General features: G+C 36.8%; 1 protein-coding gene across 3 annotated transcripts in view; it reads left to right on the forward strand.

The window, feature by feature from the left end:
- The window catches only part of LOC120070353 (DNA ligase 6-like), a 48,358-nt gene that overhangs the window by 19,555 nt on the left and 8,695 nt on the right, over positions 1 to 20,108 (forward strand). For 2 of the 3 annotated variants that reach the window (XM_039022289.1, XM_039022288.1), the window contains exons 7-13: positions 4,234 to 4,362; positions 4,574 to 4,621; positions 8,214 to 8,311; positions 8,409 to 8,474; positions 14,796 to 14,955; positions 15,293 to 15,400; positions 16,415 to 16,464. In XM_039022289.1, coding sequence (XP_038878217.1) covers positions 4,234 to 4,362; positions 4,574 to 4,621; positions 8,214 to 8,311; positions 8,409 to 8,474; positions 14,796 to 14,955; positions 15,293 to 15,400; positions 16,415 to 16,464 — 659 coding nt within the window. Of the gene's footprint in view, positions 1 to 4,233; positions 4,363 to 4,573; positions 4,622 to 8,213; positions 8,312 to 8,408; positions 8,475 to 14,795; positions 14,956 to 15,292; positions 15,401 to 16,414; positions 16,465 to 17,296; positions 17,440 to 20,108 lie in introns of all 3 variants that reach the window. The other variant, XR_005479857.1, reaches the window with a different exon arrangement.

Here is a 20,108-nt window from a genome sequence, read left to right on the forward strand (position 1 = left end):
TTCTTGCAACGAGTCTAGCCTTGTACCGGTCAATTGTCCCATCTGACTTGAACTTTATAGTAAATACCCATTTACATCCAACTGTCTTGTGTCCTTCAGGCAAAGTCACCGGTTCCCAGGTTCTATTTTTTTTCAGAGCTCTTATTTCTTCCATAACAACAGACTGCCATTCTGGTTTTTTCATTGCAACACTTATGTTATCTGGAACCACCTCAGTGTCCAAGCTAGTAGTAAATGCCTTGAACTTGGATACTAGATTACTATACGTCATGTAACTATGCATAGGGTATTTAGTACATGAACGAGTACCTTTCCTCAGGGCTATGGGAAGATCAAGTGATGCATCACGTTCTTTCCAAGGAACTTGATTGGTAGGAAGGACCAAACTATCATGCTCAGGACTAGGGTTAGACAAGGTTTGAATGGATGCTGACTCTAAAGGAATAGCATAAGATGACCAGTTAGTCTCTTCATTTACGTTCCCCCCCTGAAGATGACTAACAAGGAAAAACGATTGATCCTCGAGAAAGGTGACATCCATGGAGACATAGTACTTTCTAGATGACGGGTGATAGCATTTATATCCACGTTGATGGAGTGGATATCTAACAAAGACACACTTCTGAGCACGAGGAGTAAATTTCGTACGGTTTAAACCATGGGAGTGAACAAAAGCAACACAACCAAAAATCCGAAGAGAAACATAAAAAATAAATCGAGTAGTATGAAAGGACTCTTTAAACAATTCTAAAGGAGTGAAGATTAAGAATACGGGATGGCATCCGATTAATGAGATGAGCAGCGGTGAGAACTGCATCTCCCCAGAGGTACGACGGAAGATTGGTGGATAACATAAGAGATCGGGCTACTTCAACCAGATGCCGATTTTTACGCTCAGCTACTCCATTTTGTTGCGGAGTGTAAGCACACGAGCTCTGGTGAACAATACCTTTAGAAACAAGAAACTCTCTGAAAGAAGCATTAAAAAATTCTCGCCCATTATCACTTCTTAAAATCCCAATCTTTGTTTGAAATTGAGTTTCAACAGTTGTGTAAAATTGTTGGAAAACAGAGAACACTTCAAATTTATCAGTAAAAAGGAAAATCCAGGTGAGACGGGTGTGATCATCTATAAACGTGACAAACCATCGTTTACTAGTGGAAGTAATAACCGGTGAGGGACCCCAGACATCACTATGAACAAGAGAAAACGGACTCGAGGGTTTGTAAGGCTAAGAACGAAAAAAAACCCGATGTTGCTTGGCATGAATACACACATCACAATTAAAAGAAGAAGTACTAGCATTACGAAATAAATGAGGAAATAAATACTTCATATATTGAAAATTCGGATGTCCTAAGCGAAAATGCCATAACATAACATCATGTTCAGAAACAGAGAAATTTAAAGACATAAACCCAAATTGGTGATCATTCCTAGAGGAAGCTTCGTCAGAAAGGAAGTATAGTCCCCTATCGTGCCGGGCAGTGCCAATCGTCATCCCCGATTTCAGATCTTGAAACAAAACGGAATCTGGTGAGAAAATCGCCTTACACTTCAAATCTCTTGTTATTTTACTGACAGATAACAAATTATATGATATTTTAGGCATATGTAAGGTATCACGTAGAATTAAACCATTAAATGGAGAGATATTGCCCTTCCCTGCAACCGGGGCAAATGACCCATCTGTAATTCGAATACGCTCATTACCGGCACTTGGATTATATGACATAAATAACTCTGAGGAACTTGTAAGATGATCAATAGCTCCTGAATCCACAATCCATGGTTTTTTACCATTTATACTAATCAGGCCAAAAGAAGGGAAATTACCTGACTGTGCAATTGCACTCACCCCAATCGTACTCGAGCTATGTGTATTGTCACCAGAAGATTGCTTCTGAGTTGGTTCATCTACTGAGCCACTTACCAGGGCACGACTAGGATTAGATTTGTCATGAGACTATCGTCGCCTGCTATTTGGGGGCTTCTCGTGTAATTTCCAACATTGGTCCTTTGTATGCCACAGCTTCTTACAGTGTTCACAAACAGGTGGAGATTTTTTATCACCATCAGTACCGGACGGCTTCGCGACGAAGGCGGCTACATCAGTAGTAGGAATGGTATTATTCATGGCACATGACCGATCCTCTTCCAACCGTACTTCAGAACAGACTTCTCTAAGTGAAGGAGTCGGGCGCTGGCCTAATATCCGATTACGGACACCATCAAACTTTGGGTTTTATCCAACCAAAAACATATAGACACGATCTGCTTCCTCAATCTTCAAATATTGGGCTCCATCCTGTGGACAATTCCAGACAATCTCTCTACACAATTCCATTTCCTACCACAGAATTAACAGTTTGTTAAAATAAGAAGTAACATCCATGGACCCTTGTTTGCACTCATGGACCTGTTTGTGGAGTGTATATAGCCGAGAGGCATTCTGTCTTTTAGAATATAGATCTTGCGTTGCCTCCCAGATATCCTTGGCTGTTGTATACAGAGTGGTCTTCCTATCTGGGGTTCCATACTATTCACCAAAACAGACCGTAACAACGAATCTTCCTCTTTCCAAATTCGTTCTTGTGGATTATCTGGTGCCGGCTTTGGAATTTCCCCTGTCAAATATCCAAACTTGTGACGCTCTTCCAAGGCCATCCAGATTGATTGGGACCAGGAAAAATAGTTTTGCCCATTTAATTTTTCTCCTACGATAAATCCTGCAGAATTACCCATCGAACCAGATAAGTATGAAACATTAGGCACAATAGGCAATGAGTTTACCGGATTTCCTGAATAAACTGGTTGAGGATTTGCACCGAACATCGTATCCAAATCAGAAATCTGCTGTTGTAGGTAAGCCAACCGTTGTCTCACATCGTCTGGATAACGAGTTGAATTACAAGTGGTTGGAACAGGTGCTAGTCGCTTAAGCTGGTCAAAACCTCTGCTGTTGACCATGGAAGGACCATCGGGTTGGGCTGTGAAGGAAGAGCTCGGGTCGGTCTGGTCAGGTCGGGCTGTGAAGGAACCACGCGGGTCGGAAGCACGCGGGTCATACTCGGGTCGGGCTGGTTGGATTGTGAAGCAAGGTGGCGAACTTGGTTTGCTCCAGACGGCACCAACCTGTTCAGATCGGACCGATAACCATGCTCTTCGCGTCCGATGCTCCGATTCTTCCCGATTGTGATAGCTTCGGTCGAAGGTCATCTGTTTCGCGGCCAACCTGCTCTTCGCGTCCGAGGCTGCTGAATCTACCCTGATCATGACAGCTCCAATCGTAGGTCGTCTGTTCTTACAGCCTCGGCTTGTTTCTGCATGGAAGAGCTCGATTGGGCAATCTGACGTGTGGTTCCCTTGATGCGACTTTCCGATGATTGCAACTGGACAGTAGAAATTAACTCCGGTAGGGCATCCTGAAAACATTCTTTTACAGCCGCTCGGATCGCCGTTTTCATGTCAAAATTCGAATATCCATCAGCAGAAGAAGATTGGGGTTGATTTTCTTCCATAACAGCTAGGGTTTTGTCACCATGCTTTGATACCATGTTAAAAATTAAAAAATAGAGAAGAGAAGAACACAAGGTTACGTAGAAACCCTAGTACAGGGAGAAAAACCACGATATAAAGACTTTTCTTATTCTATTTTAAATCTGATATATTGAACACACAGGGACACACTGTATAAATAGACAGTAGGAAACCCTAGGGGTCTTACACAATTACATAAATGCCCCTAGGTTAATAACCCTATTTTCAACCGTATCAATTGTGATCCTTCTAAGTTGAGCTCTTCGGCAGCTTTTGTGCATTGTGAGGTGAGTGCACGCCTTCTTCCTGTTTAGGCTCCCTCTTGGTCACAATCTGAGGACCATCTCTTTTTAGTCTCCAATCATTGGGAAGGTCCACAAGTGCCTTGCTTCTTGGAAAGAAAACCTTCTTATAAAGATGTGGTCTTCGTTATCCTCTCGTTGATCTTCTCACATTCTTAATGGGAAGTACTTTTTTTCCCCTGAAATAATAATGGGACGTACTCAGTTTCTTATATATATGTATATATAGTACTTTTAACTGGTCAAGTATTGAAAATTCTTGAACTTTTGCCAACGGCATTCTACTTATATCTTTTGATTATCTTCCATTACAATGTCTATGTTTTTTTTCAGAAATATTTTATCATTTTATCTAGAGGTTTTCATTTTCTATCTTTGTCTTCTGTTCAGGTTCGTAACTTACGTATAGGAGCCATGTCGAAAACTGTTCTTCATGCTCTGGCCCAAGCTGTTTTCATAACTTCGTCGCTCAACATTTTCAAGGAAGGAATGGTGGAGAATTTAAAGGAGAAGCTTCAGGTTCAAGTTATATTTTTCTGTAATGACATTTTATCTTTTTTAAAGGGTTACGTCCTTACTTAAATAGGATCTGTCTATAGGTTGTACATCTGTGTCCTTGAGTTCTAAAAATCTCTTTTAAAGGGTTGTGCTTTCTATTTTATGTATTTTACAAGGGATTGACTTCATTTGATGTTGTCATGGTGATCTCTTGACTTTTGTTTTTTTGTAGAACTTTTCAGCTACTGTACTAGATGCATACAATCTGCTTCCAAATTTTGTAAGTCACTACTTGTGTGTTGTTAAGTTCGTCATTGTGCTTTTCGCTTTGCTGCATGAATAAAGAAGAATAGGAGAAACAGAGTGAACTTGTTAAGAACGTGAACTGAAGAGAGGAAATACAGCTAAAAGGCTTCGCATTGCTTATTCATTTTCTTATTTATTTATTTTGTATCTGGTAAGAGAGTAAGAATTTGTGTTGCTCATTCTTATTTACTACTAAATAAGAGTGAAATTAGTTTTTCCAAAAGAAGCTACGACAGTTCTCATGGAGGAAGGTAAGAGGTCAAGGGGAAGAAAGATTCCCAACCGGCCGACAACATAGAAAGGGAATAATTGCAAAGTTGATTAGATCAAAAACCCTAGAGACATAAAGATGTGGTCTCCTCCCAAAGTTGCTCTTTTGGTCTTTCTTCCTCGGCCCCTTCTATTTTGCTAAATCTAAATAACCCATAAAATAGTCTCTTTTAAAAGGAAAATATAAAAGTTTCTTTTCATTTATTCAATCAAATTTCCTTCTCACATGTTTGGTTTGATTGGTGGATTGATGTTCAATTAAAATGAAAAAAAAAAAAAAAAACCAAATTCAACTAAGCTTAATTAAAAGAAATAAATAACCCTATCCGTTTCGTCTTCCACCCTCCAACTTCTCTGTTTGCTGCCGTCTCCGATCACCGTCGTCCATCCTTGACCTTCTGTTGCTACCCTCGGTCTTCTCGTGCTCCATTCTCCGTAACCCACTCTTTCTCCCTCCCCCACCTTACTGCGTTCGTCAGCTTCCCTCGGGTTTATGTCTTAGTCTTCTCTGACCATCGTCGAGTCGCCTCCGATCTCTGTCAACCATCCTCAGGCTTCTGTCGCCTTCCTCGGCCGCCACTTCTGGTTTTTCTCCCCAAAACCCAAACTTTTTAACCCCATTTTTTCTCTCTTTTCTTTTCTTCTCTCTACCCGAAACCCTTGCTGCTTTTCCATTCATCAGCCTCTATAGCCTTGCCTCCATTTTCTTCCCCCCGACTTATCCTCTATCAACTCTAACCTCCCATTGCCTCTTCCACCTTTGTTGTACATCTTTTGTCCTAAGATTTTCCCATCCCTTTCAGCCCTCTCAGTCCGTGCTTTGGACAATTTGGAGGCAATGAGTTGTTGCATTAGAAACTCTTATTTTTGGATAAAGTATGAGAAGAACTTGTTTTCTATTGAGAATTCAAGTATTAATCAGAACTCAGAAGATTTACCTTTCAATCACTCATTTGCGTTGGTTTGAATTATCTTTGGTAGAGTTGTTACAAGATCCGCTTCATGTTTTCTTCTCCAAAAAGGATTGGGATGACTCTGGATTCATTCGTTTGGTTAAGCTCAAATCATTCAATGAAAGATTTTTCGACTGTGCTATTTGGCCGCCTACTGGTGGTAGGAAAATCTACGTGTTTTGGCTAGTTTCTTGAAGAAAGGTTGGATGGTTTTCTGAAAAATGATTAGAGACTTTTTGGGTAAAGTGGAGTCTTGTTTATTGTCCTCCCCTTGGTTTGGTGTTGGTGAGTCTGATTTTGGGGAGCCTTTAGCTCCAACTTTCTCATATGATTTGAAGGTGGCTAGAAAATTTCAGGTCGTTTCTCAGTTGATTGACTTTGATTCTTATTATTGTGTTAGAAAAGACAAGGAAGTGTTGATAATGAACTTCAACAATTTGTTTGTTGTTTCTCGTTTGTTTGTCTTCTATTCTTGAAAAGATATTCATATTGCTCAGGAAGATTATTTTCAGTCTAAAGTTCTAATCAATCCTTTCATGGTTGATGAGACATTATTAAAACTCGGTGATTGTTTTGCCGATATGGATATGGAAAATGGCGAGAAATTGGATCCTTTCATTTGAAGGCTGAAAATTGGTCTTATAAAGCACATTCTCATTGTGAGTTATGGAGGTTGGCTTTCAATAGAAAATTTACCTTTGCCTTTTGGCCTCCTACTTTTGAAGCCATTGGAGAAAACCTTAGGGGTCTGGTTAGTATTTCTTCTCAAACTCTGTACTTGGATTGCTTTGAAGCTCCTATTGAAGTTAAAAGAAATTTGTGTGGTTTTCTCCCAACTGAAATTGAAGTTAAAGATAAGACTAATGGTAATTTTCACCTTAGATATTGTGATATTTCTCCATTAGATCCTCCTAGCATCGTGTTTTGTGGTTTGATCCTCACACTTTCTTATTGGACTTCTTTCCTCATCGGCACATTGGACTTTTGTTGGCTTTGGGTTTTTAGTTTATGTGCTCTCTAGTTTTGCTTTCCTATTTAGTGTTGGTTTGTTAGGTTTTAAGAGTTTTGTCTTTCGATGTCTTCTCCTCTTTGTATCTCAATAGTATTTTTTCTCCTTTTATTTTTCGCATTTTCTCTATCCTCTTGAAGGTTATTGTATCTTTGAGCATTAATCTCTTTTCATTTTATCAATGAAAAGTTTTGTTTTCTTTGAAAAAAAAAAAATTAAAACAAACAAATAAGCTCTATCCTTGCCCCCCAACTCTCCTCTCCCTGCCCCAATTGGCCCAATGGCCTTGCCCCCACTCTCCCAACCACCAACCCCTGGCATACCCATTTCCTAGGCCAGCCAACTGGCAGCCCACAATTCTCCTCTCTTCTAATCTTTAAGGGGCATGTTTGAGAGTGATTTGAAAAATAGTAATTTGAGCAAAAATGACTTGCTTGTAAGTGATATATTAAAAATAATTATGTATTATCATTTTAATGTTTGATTTTTTACACTTCTTAACACAATTTTCATTCCATCAAAATTGATTTTGAATAATTAAAAAAATGTTTGAGAACGATTTCTACATGCCCTAACTCTAGGTAATGTTTGAAGGCCAGTTGGCAGCCTCCATTTCCTTTCTTCTCTTTCATACTTCAGCCTCCTTACCTCTTCTTTTCTCTAACTGCTCCATGTTGACGTTCATTTCCTTATCCCATTATTCTTTTCTTTGAGACTCTCCAGTTGCACCACGCCAATAACGTCCTCTCTTATCCCTCTCTTCCATTTGATTTTTAGCATAATCTCTTGCCTGATGCCAATTGAGGACTTGATGAACTCAAGGAATGCTCAAAGAGGGCTGTAGAACCTAAGATGAAAAGGAAATTACATCGAACCAAAGGTAAACAAAGAATTACCCAATTTAAACAAGAAACATTCTAAAGAAATACAAGAAATCGAAGTTTAGATAAGCCCTGCATGAGGACAATACAACTGTCTTTTATTCTTATTCTCGGACAATAAAAGAGTCTGATTGATTTTCATACAATTTTTTTCCCAAACTCATAATTGACTAATTGTTCATTTATGTTTTTGGAATTGTAGAATTTCTGTAGATTTCTTTCTGTTTTTCTCTTTCTTCGTTTCCATCAGTTTTCTTTTTCACATGTTTGTTAGCTGGTTTAATCAGCTATAAAATCCTTGCAAGTACGGTAATTATGAGTGAGAGAAGCAATTGTTTTTTTCTTTTAACTAAAAAGTAATGATGTGAGGTTGAGAAAAAGAATAATGATGTGTTGTCATTGTGTGTCATGGGAGTTGATTTAAGTCAATTGCTTTCTTCTTCTTCAAAGCAGGATCTGATTGTTCCTTCTCTTATGAGCAAAGGGATTGAATTCTCATCATCGTCTTTATCAATGGTTCCAGGAATACCTATTAAGCCAATGCTCGCAAAGTACATTTATGGGCCAGTTATAACATTCATCATTTTTTATCATTTTTTTTCTATAATTGTAATTTGTCTCATTGTTTGTTATTGGTTCCTACTGTAGGATTACCAATGGTATTTCTCAAGCATTGAAAATCTTTGAGAATAAAGCTTTTACATGTGAATTCAAGTGAGTCCTCTTCTCTTGGATTGTTTGAGAATAATCTTTGAGAATAACTCTTTGATTGTTTCTTTTAACTCAGTCCTTGTATGCATGCATCATTTGTGATCTTTATCTTGTTGATCAGCTCATGAATCGTGCTTCTTAAGAAATTTAGTGCAAAGCTTGTTATGCATTTCTTTATGGCAAATAGATGAACTTGGATTAGTGGTGGTTTCATTTGGAAATCTATATAATTTTTTTTTAACAAAATTGAACTTCTCGTTGAATTTAAAAGATACAAAAATGTTGAAAGAACTAGTAGTAGGATTTATAAAGGAGCAAAATAAAAATAAAATTGAATATAAAAGTACAAGGACCCTTGTTATCCAATCCAATGCTATCATAAATGTCTTATTCTCAGACCAACTAAGAAGAGCATGAAAGAGAGAATAGGGTTCCATCTTTAAAAGCCTAAAAAACTTAGCACAAACTCCATGAATGAGTGCAAACGAGAGAGGAGAGAGGATAGATAGTAACACAAAAGGCGAATGCATGTGCCCAAGTTAAAATTAGAGGGTGAGGGAGAGAATCGTCGTACTCTGACTCTTCTTACAACTCTTATTGTTCTAGGAATAGTACATTTATGTAACTCAGGGTGTATTGGTTAGTGATTGTTGCAGAAATTGGCACAAAAGGAAGAGAGAATCTCTTTTAATGAAAGAAACTTCTATCAAGAATGTACAAAGATTGACACTTTTGAGAATCTTCAAGCTTTGGCACCAAGTCCCACATTCGATTTCTTCTTAATGTGTCTACTTCTTCTTCCATGGCCTTTCTCCATTGGATGTTTTGTGACACTTCTTCGTATGTCGTTGGTTCTTCAAATGTTGCTAATGTTGCATTCTTTTTTTCTTTTTTTGAAATGGAAACGAACTTTTCATTGATATGATGAAAAGTGACTAATGCTCAAGATACAAAGTTCAAAATACAACAAAACGTGCATAGTAGTCCAGAGATCTAAGGTCTAAGGATCAGTAGGTGCACTTGTACATTTGAACTGGATTGCACCTCAATAGCACCCTTGTCATATCTCAACTAGGTTGACTGTAACAACCCAAATTTTTAGTATGTTTCTAGGACGCCATTTTATGCATGCATAGGCTTGACAATACATTTCTCGAAGAGTAATTGAAAAAAAAAAGAGAATTTTTATTTCATTAAATAAAGCTCAAATAAATAAAGAAGAGAAATCTTGGAAATACCGTTCGGGGTACCCTTAACCCAACTTTAAAATAAATAACAATTAAATAAATCAATAAATGAAATCAAGGAATATTTCATAGGATTTTAAAATGCTCGACTCCTAAACTAGACACTAGTATATGAAACCTAAGTGCAGAAGCAATAATTCGTCCAAATGGCCAGGTCACGGATCTCTCTTGTCATGCACCGGTCTATCTTTGCCCTTACCTGAAAAACATGAAAGGAAAAGGATGAGTATAAAAGTATACTCAGTAAGCGACCCACTACTGGGCCCACTCAGTGATCTATTAGCCTTTCCATTGGGACAGAAGTGCACAAGGGCATCATAGGCGTAGGCATAAGGGGCGAACCCGAAGGCACGCTTTCATAAGTAGTGACCCCGGAGGGCACAATCACAAACATACGCGATGGTTCCAAGGGGACACCTACAGAAGCATAAGGTGTGGGCCCGAAGGCTCACAACATGCGATGTGCATAGCCCAATAGAAGTGCCAACAATTACTGCAATCTCATAAAGTCATAAGCATACAATCGAGGTCTTAAATCATGCTAAGATCACAAAACAGTTCACAATTTATCCATACGTCAAACACTGTTACAACACATAACATCAACATTCCACGACATAAGCGTAAGTTACCAAAATTTTCAACTGACCAACAGGCATATCAAGATATCTCATACTAAAGTAGGGACCAATATGTAGTACATGCTTGGGTTCGAGGGCGAACCGGTAGTAAATCACTTACCTTGAATTTATGTCGAACAATTAGCAAACAAATTCCAACTATCAATCAAATCCCCCTTCGACTTGAGTCAAATGCTTGAATCGCCCTAGAATAAACCAATTTAATGTCAATCCTTATAAACACAACCTAACTCACCCAAAATGTCAATCCTTATGAACACAACCTAACTCACCCAAAATGTCAATCCTTATAAACATAACCTAACTCACCCAAAATGCACAACCAAAAGTCTCCAAACCACTTACTCAAAATGTCGACTTAACCAGAACTACACCTGAGCTTCAAGTACGGAATCCAATCCAGTCATAAGCCAAACTGAAGGGTTTCAAAACTCAATTCTAAAATCCAATTAACACAAATATTCACAAAACCAATTGGGGAAACAAGAATTAACCAGAACAACCATTATTTATAGCTTACCAAAAGGCACCCAAAGCGATCTTTGATGCTGCGGGACAGTATCGAAAAAATGTCTTGAAACCCCGAATTGAGCAACAGTGCATCATGAGTATTACTTAAATCAGACCAAATTTGATAGGCATTCAAAACCCATTAACTAAAAACCAAATAAAACTTAAATCTCACAAAAAATTCCAAGTTTCTGGCAAAACGGAAAAGATCGGCCAGCAACAGTAGACGACATCGGCGTGAGCAGCGGCGGATGGTGTGGGTTGAGGCGCGAGCGGCGTGGACGGCTGGGCTGAGGCGTGAGCGGCGCGGACGACTATCGTGAGGAGGCGGCGGCGTTCAGACGACCGACGACCTGTCAAACCACGTACGGCTGGGCTGAAGAAACGAGTTGGGGGAAAAGGGTGGTCTTGTGTGTGGGGCTGGGAGGAAGAAGGAAAAAAAATTTAAATTTTCTTTTCTTTCTTTTCTCTGCACACAAACCGAGGTCTCTTAAATCCCACATTTATAACCTGTCTCTTATACACATCTAGATGTGTATAAGAGACAGCTCCTGAGGCATGAGCGGCAAAGATGGTTGGGCTGAGCCGTGAGTGGCGCGGACGACTGGCAAACTGTAGATTCACGTACGACTGGCTGAAGAAAAGAATTGGGGGAGGATGGTCTCGCGTGTGGGGCTGGGAGGAAGAAGAAGGGAAAAAATTAAAATTTTCTTTTCTTTCTTTTCTGTGCACACAACCGAGGTCACTTAAATCCCACATTTATAACCAATTGTACCCCCACTAACCCTAACTCCTCCCTTTTCCTTAAAGAAATATATAATTTTTCTAAAACCCCCTAATTCCCTCATTTAATTAAATAACCACCCCCAACAAGGTAAAATCCAAAAATTAACTCAATTCCAAAACCGCAAATGACTTATCACATAATTTCAAACCCAAAAATAAAAAGGAACAAAACGAATTTTACCTTACAATTTTTGGGACGTCACATTGACACCCTAATGCTGCATTTACGTATTTGGAATTTGGTTTTCTTAGTCTGGTTGATCTTCGTAATTGTGGCTCTTGATTATGTACTCCCCTTTGTCAAGGACTTTGTGTCCTTAATTGCTCTTCTTCGTCTTCGTCGCTTTCTTCTTCTCCTTCACTTGACCTATCTCTTGTTTTGATCATTCTTTGAAAGACTTCTCATCTTTTGGTGCCTTTTCTGATATGGGTGCCACCATGATGAGGCTTCATCGAATATAACATTCATTGATGTATAGCATCGTCCATTGATAGGATTAACACACCTCCACCCATTTTCTTTAGTTGTCATATCCGACAAAGATGCATTTGATTGCTTTCTTGTTAAATTTGCTTCTGAGATGATCTAGTACAAATACGTAACACGAATAACCAAAGACTCGAGCGTGTCCAACTGCTGGCTTGATGTTCAACAACCTTTCGTATGGCAATTTAAACCTAAGCCTCTACTAGGGATGTTTGTGAACCACATGGGCTTCTATCCTCATGCACTCAACCCAAACTCTTCCTGCACATTATTTGCATGTAACATACTACGACATACTTCTGCAAGATGTTTATTTTTTCTTTTTGTCACTCCATTTTGTTGTGGAGTGTTTGAACACGTTAATTGATGATGTATCTGATACTTTTGGAAGTATTGAGAATTCATTAGACATATATTCTCCCCCGTTATTTGTACATAGGCATTGAATTTTCTTTCCTAATTCACCTTCTACTAGTTTGAATTCTTTAAGCTTTATAATTATTTTAGACTTCTCTTTCATAAAGAACACCGAAATATACCTGGATGGAGAAGTCATCAATAAAGGTCACCATGTAGTGCCATATTGCTGATTGAAGATTGCTTGAAAGGACCAAATACATTAGAATGCACCCAACTCTGATGGTTGCTTTACTCTAAATTTGGACTCCTTGAATGGTGGTTGATGTGCCTAACCATACTAGCAACCAACACAAGCCATGTCTTCTCTGATATCAAGTTGAGGTTGCCTCTTAAGCATAAACTTGTTTATCATTGCCTTCAATTTGTTATAACTAGCACGACCAAGTCTTGCATGCCACTAATCTGTTGTTTCATTCTTCCATGTCTTATTCATGTATAGGGCCTCTACTAACATGACGTAGATGGGGTCCATACTTCACCCTTCCATCAACGACATAACATTGACTTTGAGATCATGGTGCACCATGACATCAGTCGGTTCAAATACGACAAAGTTGCCTATTGATGTCAATTGAAACACTAATTCCAAATTCTTCTTTATCCCAGGCTCATAAAATACGTTTTCCAACTCCATTTGATTGGAACTGGAATGAGACACTATCATAGTTTTGCCAATGTGGGCTATTGACAACTTTGAGTTGTTTGCAGTTACGACAACTCAACTTCCTTTGTAATTTGATGTGTTTTGCAGCTTCTTATCACCTATCATGTGGTTAGAGCAATCTGAATTAATAAATCCAATCATTTTCCAAATTTACCTATTCAACATAGAGAACCAACACTTCATTACCCACCATATTGGATGTCGATTGAGGGTTGGGATCTGTTATTGCAAAACATGCATCTGCATCACATCTTCACTAATGCTCTCACCCTGGGAGGTGACTACAATTTTTTTATTTTTTTATGGCATGAAATCCTTCATGCCCAAGTAAAAGGATCTCTCTTGCTTCTTTATAGATTCTACAAATATTCATATTTCTTAGATTATCCTTGTCTAAAGAAATTTTCTAGAATTCCTTTGAACCTAAAGAAAACCTAGGACGTTTCTAGATCTTTACTTTTGTGGTGTTTATTTATAATTTACACATTTGAACATAATTCTAGAAAAACCTAATTTAGACCTTTATTTTATTTTGTAGATACTTCAAGAACCTTCTAGATTAGTTAGTGTTGTTTTCTACTTTAACAGTGATTCTAGATTAAAAAATTAAAAATAAGCTTCAATGAAAAATAGAGTTATATTTTTTTTTTTTTTGAAAAGGAAACAATCTCTTCATTAAGATAATGGAATGAGACAAAGCTCATAGTACAAGACTAACAACGATCAAGACTTGACACAAAGATCAGGAAGTGCACTCGGGCATCTCAACTAAGTTGACACCCCCATAGCACCCTCATCATTTAAAAAATAAATAGAACAAGAATAACAAAGACTAACAGAAAACCAACAAAAACATAGTACAACCAGAGCCATGGGTACAAACAGAGCAGAAGAAACTATTCCAATAAGAATGTTCATTACACCACACAACCAACAAAATAGTAGGAAAACAAGAATAGTAGGAATAGAGTTGTATTTTATGTTTTTAATTTTTTCAATTATGAGTTTAGTATAGATTTAAAAACTAGTGTTCTCAATTAGGCGTTTAATATAAATTTGAAAACCTGATCCCAATTTAGTCCATTGTTAAAAATGTGTTTCGCAATATACTTTTAAATGATGAAACTTGTGGTAGTTACTAACTAAATAATTAGTTGAATCTCAAATATTAATAATAAATATATTACATATTTTACTTTTCAAAATCTTGTATAGGTGTTATTTTACAATATTAAATAATTTATATTATATATTGTTCATATTTTATCTTTTTTTTTTTCAAAAAAAATAGAATGATGATTTATAATATGAAGTTGTACAATTATCAAAGTTTTTATCTTTTTTATGGTAACTTTGCATTTTTCTTTTAAATTTCATTTCAAGTTTAGAAGTAACATGTTTTCAAACTTTTCACTAAAGCAGAATACAGCTGTTCTAAAAATAAATTCACCGTACATGCCCTTCTTATCTAATTCTTCACCGTCTCCTTATCTTCTCCTGTAGATTAAAACTTGAACTTTTTTGCTAGTTCAGTTGCATTTTCGACTAAGTTTTCTTTTATGTATTTAGATATGATGGTCAGCGTGCACAAATTCACAAATTGGCAGATGGTTCTGTGCGAGTTTTCTCTCGGAACAGTGATGATACAACGTCAAAATTTCCAGATTTGATCGAAATAATTAATGAATTGTGTAAACCTGCTGCCTCAACTTTCATACTGGATGCTGAGGTAAGAGGTTGCTGTCAGACACTGTTTGAACCTTTTTCTTATGAACTCTGAAGCTATGTATAAGAGAACGGTATTTTTTATTATTGAGATGTGAGAAAACCCCCCACATATTCATACAAAAGATTTCCTAATGAAAGACCTAGAATTAAGCAATCAATCTAAATCTCTATGGAAATAAAATATACAAAAAAATGGAATATACAAGGAAACAATCTTAACAATCCCTAATTTTCAGCAAAGACAATTAAGCTTGATTTTCTTCAAACTCTTTTATCGGTTCTGTTGGTTGACAATACTTCTTCACCACAAAATGATATCTTACTGCTCCATGCTCTAGGTTGTTGCTGTTGATAGGAAAAATAATTGCAGACTAATGTCTTTCCAAGAACTATCATCACGTGGGAGAGGGAGCAAAGGCTCACTGGTTGCTGTTGATAGCATAAAGGTCTGGTATATTGTTACTTTTTAGTATTACCTGACATGGATTGTTGCTCTATAGCACCGATAGCAATGTATAACATGTCCTTTTAATGTTCTAAAGTACGGACGGAAGACGATCTAGCATTACTCTTTTTAGTTTCCATTTTGTACAGTGAAGTTTCCTGATTTTTCTCCCTTGCTCCTTGTTTTGGAATAACATAAGACAGAAGTATCATTTTTTGTATTCTTTTTTCTTTTGCCGTTTGGAGGTTTTCTGTTATCAAAGCTCAAATTTATAATGATACTTGAACTCAAGCAAGTTGTTTATTTCCATTTCTTCTTCTGTTGAACTGTGTTCTTCTTATTTATTTATTAATTATTATTTATGTATCCATCATTATCAAACCAAATGTGCAACCATCAAAACTAATTTTGGACATCTTTTGAGAAATCCACGGAACATTTTATTTTTTTCTCATTGAATTGAATTTGTCTTTCTCAAGAGTAGCATCTCCATACTAGGACTAAGCCTGACCTAACTACTTCTGTGGATGCTATGCTAATGTTAAAAAGTTGAACAGAGTTTTAGTGATAAATGTATGTCACTTACTTGGATATCTATGTTTCACTTTATGGTTGATTCATTGTGCAAACGAGATAACTTCTTATTTATTTTATTTATATCATTCAACCAGCTCAGTTCTAATAGCAATGCCTGGACAAAATATAAAAGGAAAGATAGAGGGTAGGGATATATGATGAAGAAAACGGAAAACTAGAAAGGAAAAAACATAAACTGTATGAAAAGGAATGTGCTTAAGATTAATTAATACTAAAAAATAAACGGGCCTAAAGATTGAGTCTTTAGTAAATGTTCTTCAACAGATTTGACGTATGATGCATTTTCTTTTTCGTTTTGGGGTCGATCATTTTTTTTGTAGCATCCATTCTGAGAAGTATTTGTTGTACCCCATAGCAGCTACATGCTGATCAAATGTTCAAATCTATCCATTCCTTTAATACTTGTTTGTTTTTGCAGGTTGATATTTGTGTGTTTGTCTTTGACATCATGCTTGCCAATGGAGAGCAGTAATCATTTTTCAACCCTCTCAATCTTCTCATGATTCGAAGTTTTGAATTTTTTAATTTCTCAGAATGATTTAGAATACTAATGCAATAGGATTAAACTAGAGTAATAGTGCATCATGGAATAGATTCATTGAATAGAATACTAATGCAATAGCCACTTGAGTCAATTGGCTATCAATGTCAATCATGGAATAGATCCATTCTCCTTGCCTTTTGAGTTCAGCTTTAAAGAAATTGTTTTTGGCTACTGATGAAGTTTGTAGGTTAGTAGGGTAGTTCATAGTCACACACCTAATAGTTGAGCATAGCATTTGATATAAGAAGTTGCTTTTATGTGTATAGACATATATGAAAGCCCTAAACGAAGGTAATTAATTCGAACTCTATTTAAAGTCTATGTAAAAATATCTCCTAATTGTTCTCTATCATCACATGTCTTGTAGACACCAAACATTTTTTTGTATTTTCGTACGAACAAAATGACAATCAATTTCAATATGTTTAGTCCGCTCATGAAATACTGGGTTGGATGCAATATGAAAAGCAACTAGGTCGTCACAACACAACTTGGTCGGAACTGTAATATTTTTTAAGAGTTGATGTCTCTACATTATTTCACATATTGATTGTGTCATAACCCTATATTCTTATTTAGCATTTGATTGTGAGACCACATTTTGCTTTTTACTCTTCCATGAAACTAAATTGCCTCCAACAAATATACAATAGTGAGGAGTTTATCTTCTTGATCCTGCCTTTGGCATCTAAAAAGCATTCAATCTCCATATTGCATTCAATCTCCATATTCCATGGTCTTTATGTATGATTCCAGGTCCATGTGCAACCTTCAAATAGCAAGGTATTCAAGGAGAAATATTGTCAATCCCAGTACCCAAAGGAAGCTGGCAACTCTAAGTCTGTTTTGCTTAGGCAGCCCGTGGTTGAGAGATTTTAGCATAAACTCCATAATTGGAAGTATGCATATATATAGAAAAGGGGCCATCACACGCTCATTCAATCTACTCTTTCTAGCTTCCCAACTTATTATTTGTTTCAGGCTCCTTCCTCTGTTATTAGTTGCCTTGATAAGTTGGTTCAAGATTTCTTTTGAGAAGGTTCTCGTGGTGATGGTGTAATGTAAATCTAATGAAAAAACTTTATTCAATTTGTTGATAATTTGAATACTCTGAATTTTTTTTCATATCTTTACAAATGGGTATTGTCCTAATATGTACACTAATGAGAGCCAAATATGGCAAAGATAATCAACGGTAATATGAATGGAAATAAGGAAAAAATATTACAGGAAAAGGAATGAACACTAATTACAAAATAATATTCCAAAGAGAGGGGAAAGGAGAAGACTTTCTATATTCAAGTTGGATTGTATATGTTGATTAAGTCCATCTTGGCCTTTAAGACTTCAAAAGTGTTCTTGAATAGAGCTTTTGTGAGAATGTCAGTAACCTGCATCTTGGTAGGTATGTAGTTAATGGAGACACTTTTGTTTTCTATTTTCTCTTTAATAAAGTATCGATCAATATCCACATGCTTTATGCGATCATGATGGATCGGGTCTTTGACAATACTTATAGTAGCTTGATTGTCGCAACGTACCTCTATTGGTTCTTTTGATGTGATTTTAAGTTCTGATAGGATGCTTTTGAGCTAGATTCCTTCACATATTCCTTGAGCTAGTGCCCTTAGTTCAGCTTCGACACTACTCCCAGATACGACTGCTTGTTTCTTGTTTCGCCAAGTGACTAGGTTTCCCCAAACAAAGGTACAGTATCCAGTTATTGATCTTCTGTCTATTTTTGAGCTTTCCCAAACAAACTTTGGTAAGCCTTTTGAGATTGTTGTTGATGCTAGTGGTGTTGAAATAGGAGCAGTGCTATCCCAAGAATCACACCCTATAGAATTTTTTAGTGAGAAACGAAGTGAACCTCAACAAAAATGGACCACTTATGAACAAGAATTATACACCTTAGTAAGAGCCTTACAATATTGGGAACACTACCTTATAGGTAAAGAATTCATTCTACTTACCGACCATTATTCCCTCAAGTTTCTTCACTCACAAAAACGTATTAGTAGAATGCATGCTAGATGGATAGTATTTATCTAAAAATTTGATTTTGTAATAAAACATACCTCGGGTACCACCAATAAAGTAGCTGATGCTTTAAGTAGAAAGTCATCTCTACTAACTCTTCTCCAAGGCACTATCACAGCTTTAGATCATCTACCCACTTGTTATGAACTAGACCCTGACTTACATACAATTTAGTAGCAGTGTAATACACATTCTGCCCCTAATGATTATCATTTGTTTGAAAATTATCTCTTTAAAGGTAATTCGTTATGTATACCTCAAGGGTCCCTAAGAGAAGCCATCATACATGAAGCTCGAGTGGTTTAGCTGGTCATTTGGTCGAGATAAGACCTATATAATGCTGTCTAAAAAATTCTTTTGGCCACAACTTAGAAAAGATGTAAATAATTTTATAAAACGATACTTTGTGTGCCAAATAGCAAAAGGCCAATCTCAAAATACAAGACTTTATACCCCCCCTTTCCCAATTCCCCAAAATATTTAGGAGGATCTCTCTATGGACTTCATCCCCTTGGTCTCCCACGCACACAAAGAGGGTTTGATTCTATTTTCGTTGTTGTTGATAGATTTAGTAAGATGGCTCATTTTATCCCTTGCAAAAAAACCTCAGATGCTTTAAATATTGCTCAATTTTTTTTCAAAGAAATCGTACGCTTACATGGAATTCCCAAATCAATAGTATCTGACAGAGATGTTAAATTCATGAGTTTTTTTTTTTTTTTTGGAAAAGCCTTTGAAAGAAATTTGGAATTCACTTAAAGTTCAGCTCAACAAGCCATCCACAAATAGATGGCCAAACTGAGGTGACAAATAGAACATTGGTAATCTACTTCGATGCATCTGTGGAGAACAACCCAAAAAATGGGATCTTGCACTCTCACAAGCAAAATTTGCATACAACAACATGCAAAATAGATCAACAAGGAAGTGCCCTTTGAAATTGTTTATAGTCATCCTCCTAGACTAACTTTTGACCTCACTAATTTACCTTCTGTTGACAGCAACCTTGAGGTAGATTACATGGTGGACAGATTCAAAAGATACATGAAGAAGTTGTGAAGAACCTAATAGCTGCCAATACTAAATATAAGGACAAAGCTGATGCTCACCAAAGGAGACAAACTTTTCAACCTGGAGATCTAGTCATGGTGTACATCAAAAAATCAAGACTACCAGCTGGAAGTTCTTCCAAATTAACCAACATAAAGTTCGGCCCATTCACAATACTAGAAAAATTTGGAGAAAATGCCTTCCGGAGAGATCAACCTACATCTATGAACATTAGCAACACATTCAACATTGCTGATATTTTTCCCTACTACGCACCTGATGAGTTTCAACTTTCATCATAAATTCGAGGACGAGTTTAATTCTCAGGGGGTCGAATTGATGTAGGGACATTTTGGGAATATTCTATAATTTCCATTTGTATCCATTTACAATTTAATTTGTTTTCTTTTTAGTTTAGGTGTGAAAACACCCTTCCCCTTTGGGTCTTTTTAAAGGAGTTTTAGGATTTGAATTAGTT

The sequence above is a fragment of the Benincasa hispida genome, chromosome 1 (assembly GCF_009727055.1).
Source record: "Benincasa hispida cultivar B227 chromosome 1, ASM972705v1, whole genome shotgun sequence".
In the NCBI taxonomy this organism is placed as follows: domain Eukaryota; kingdom Viridiplantae; phylum Streptophyta; class Magnoliopsida; order Cucurbitales; family Cucurbitaceae; genus Benincasa; species Benincasa hispida.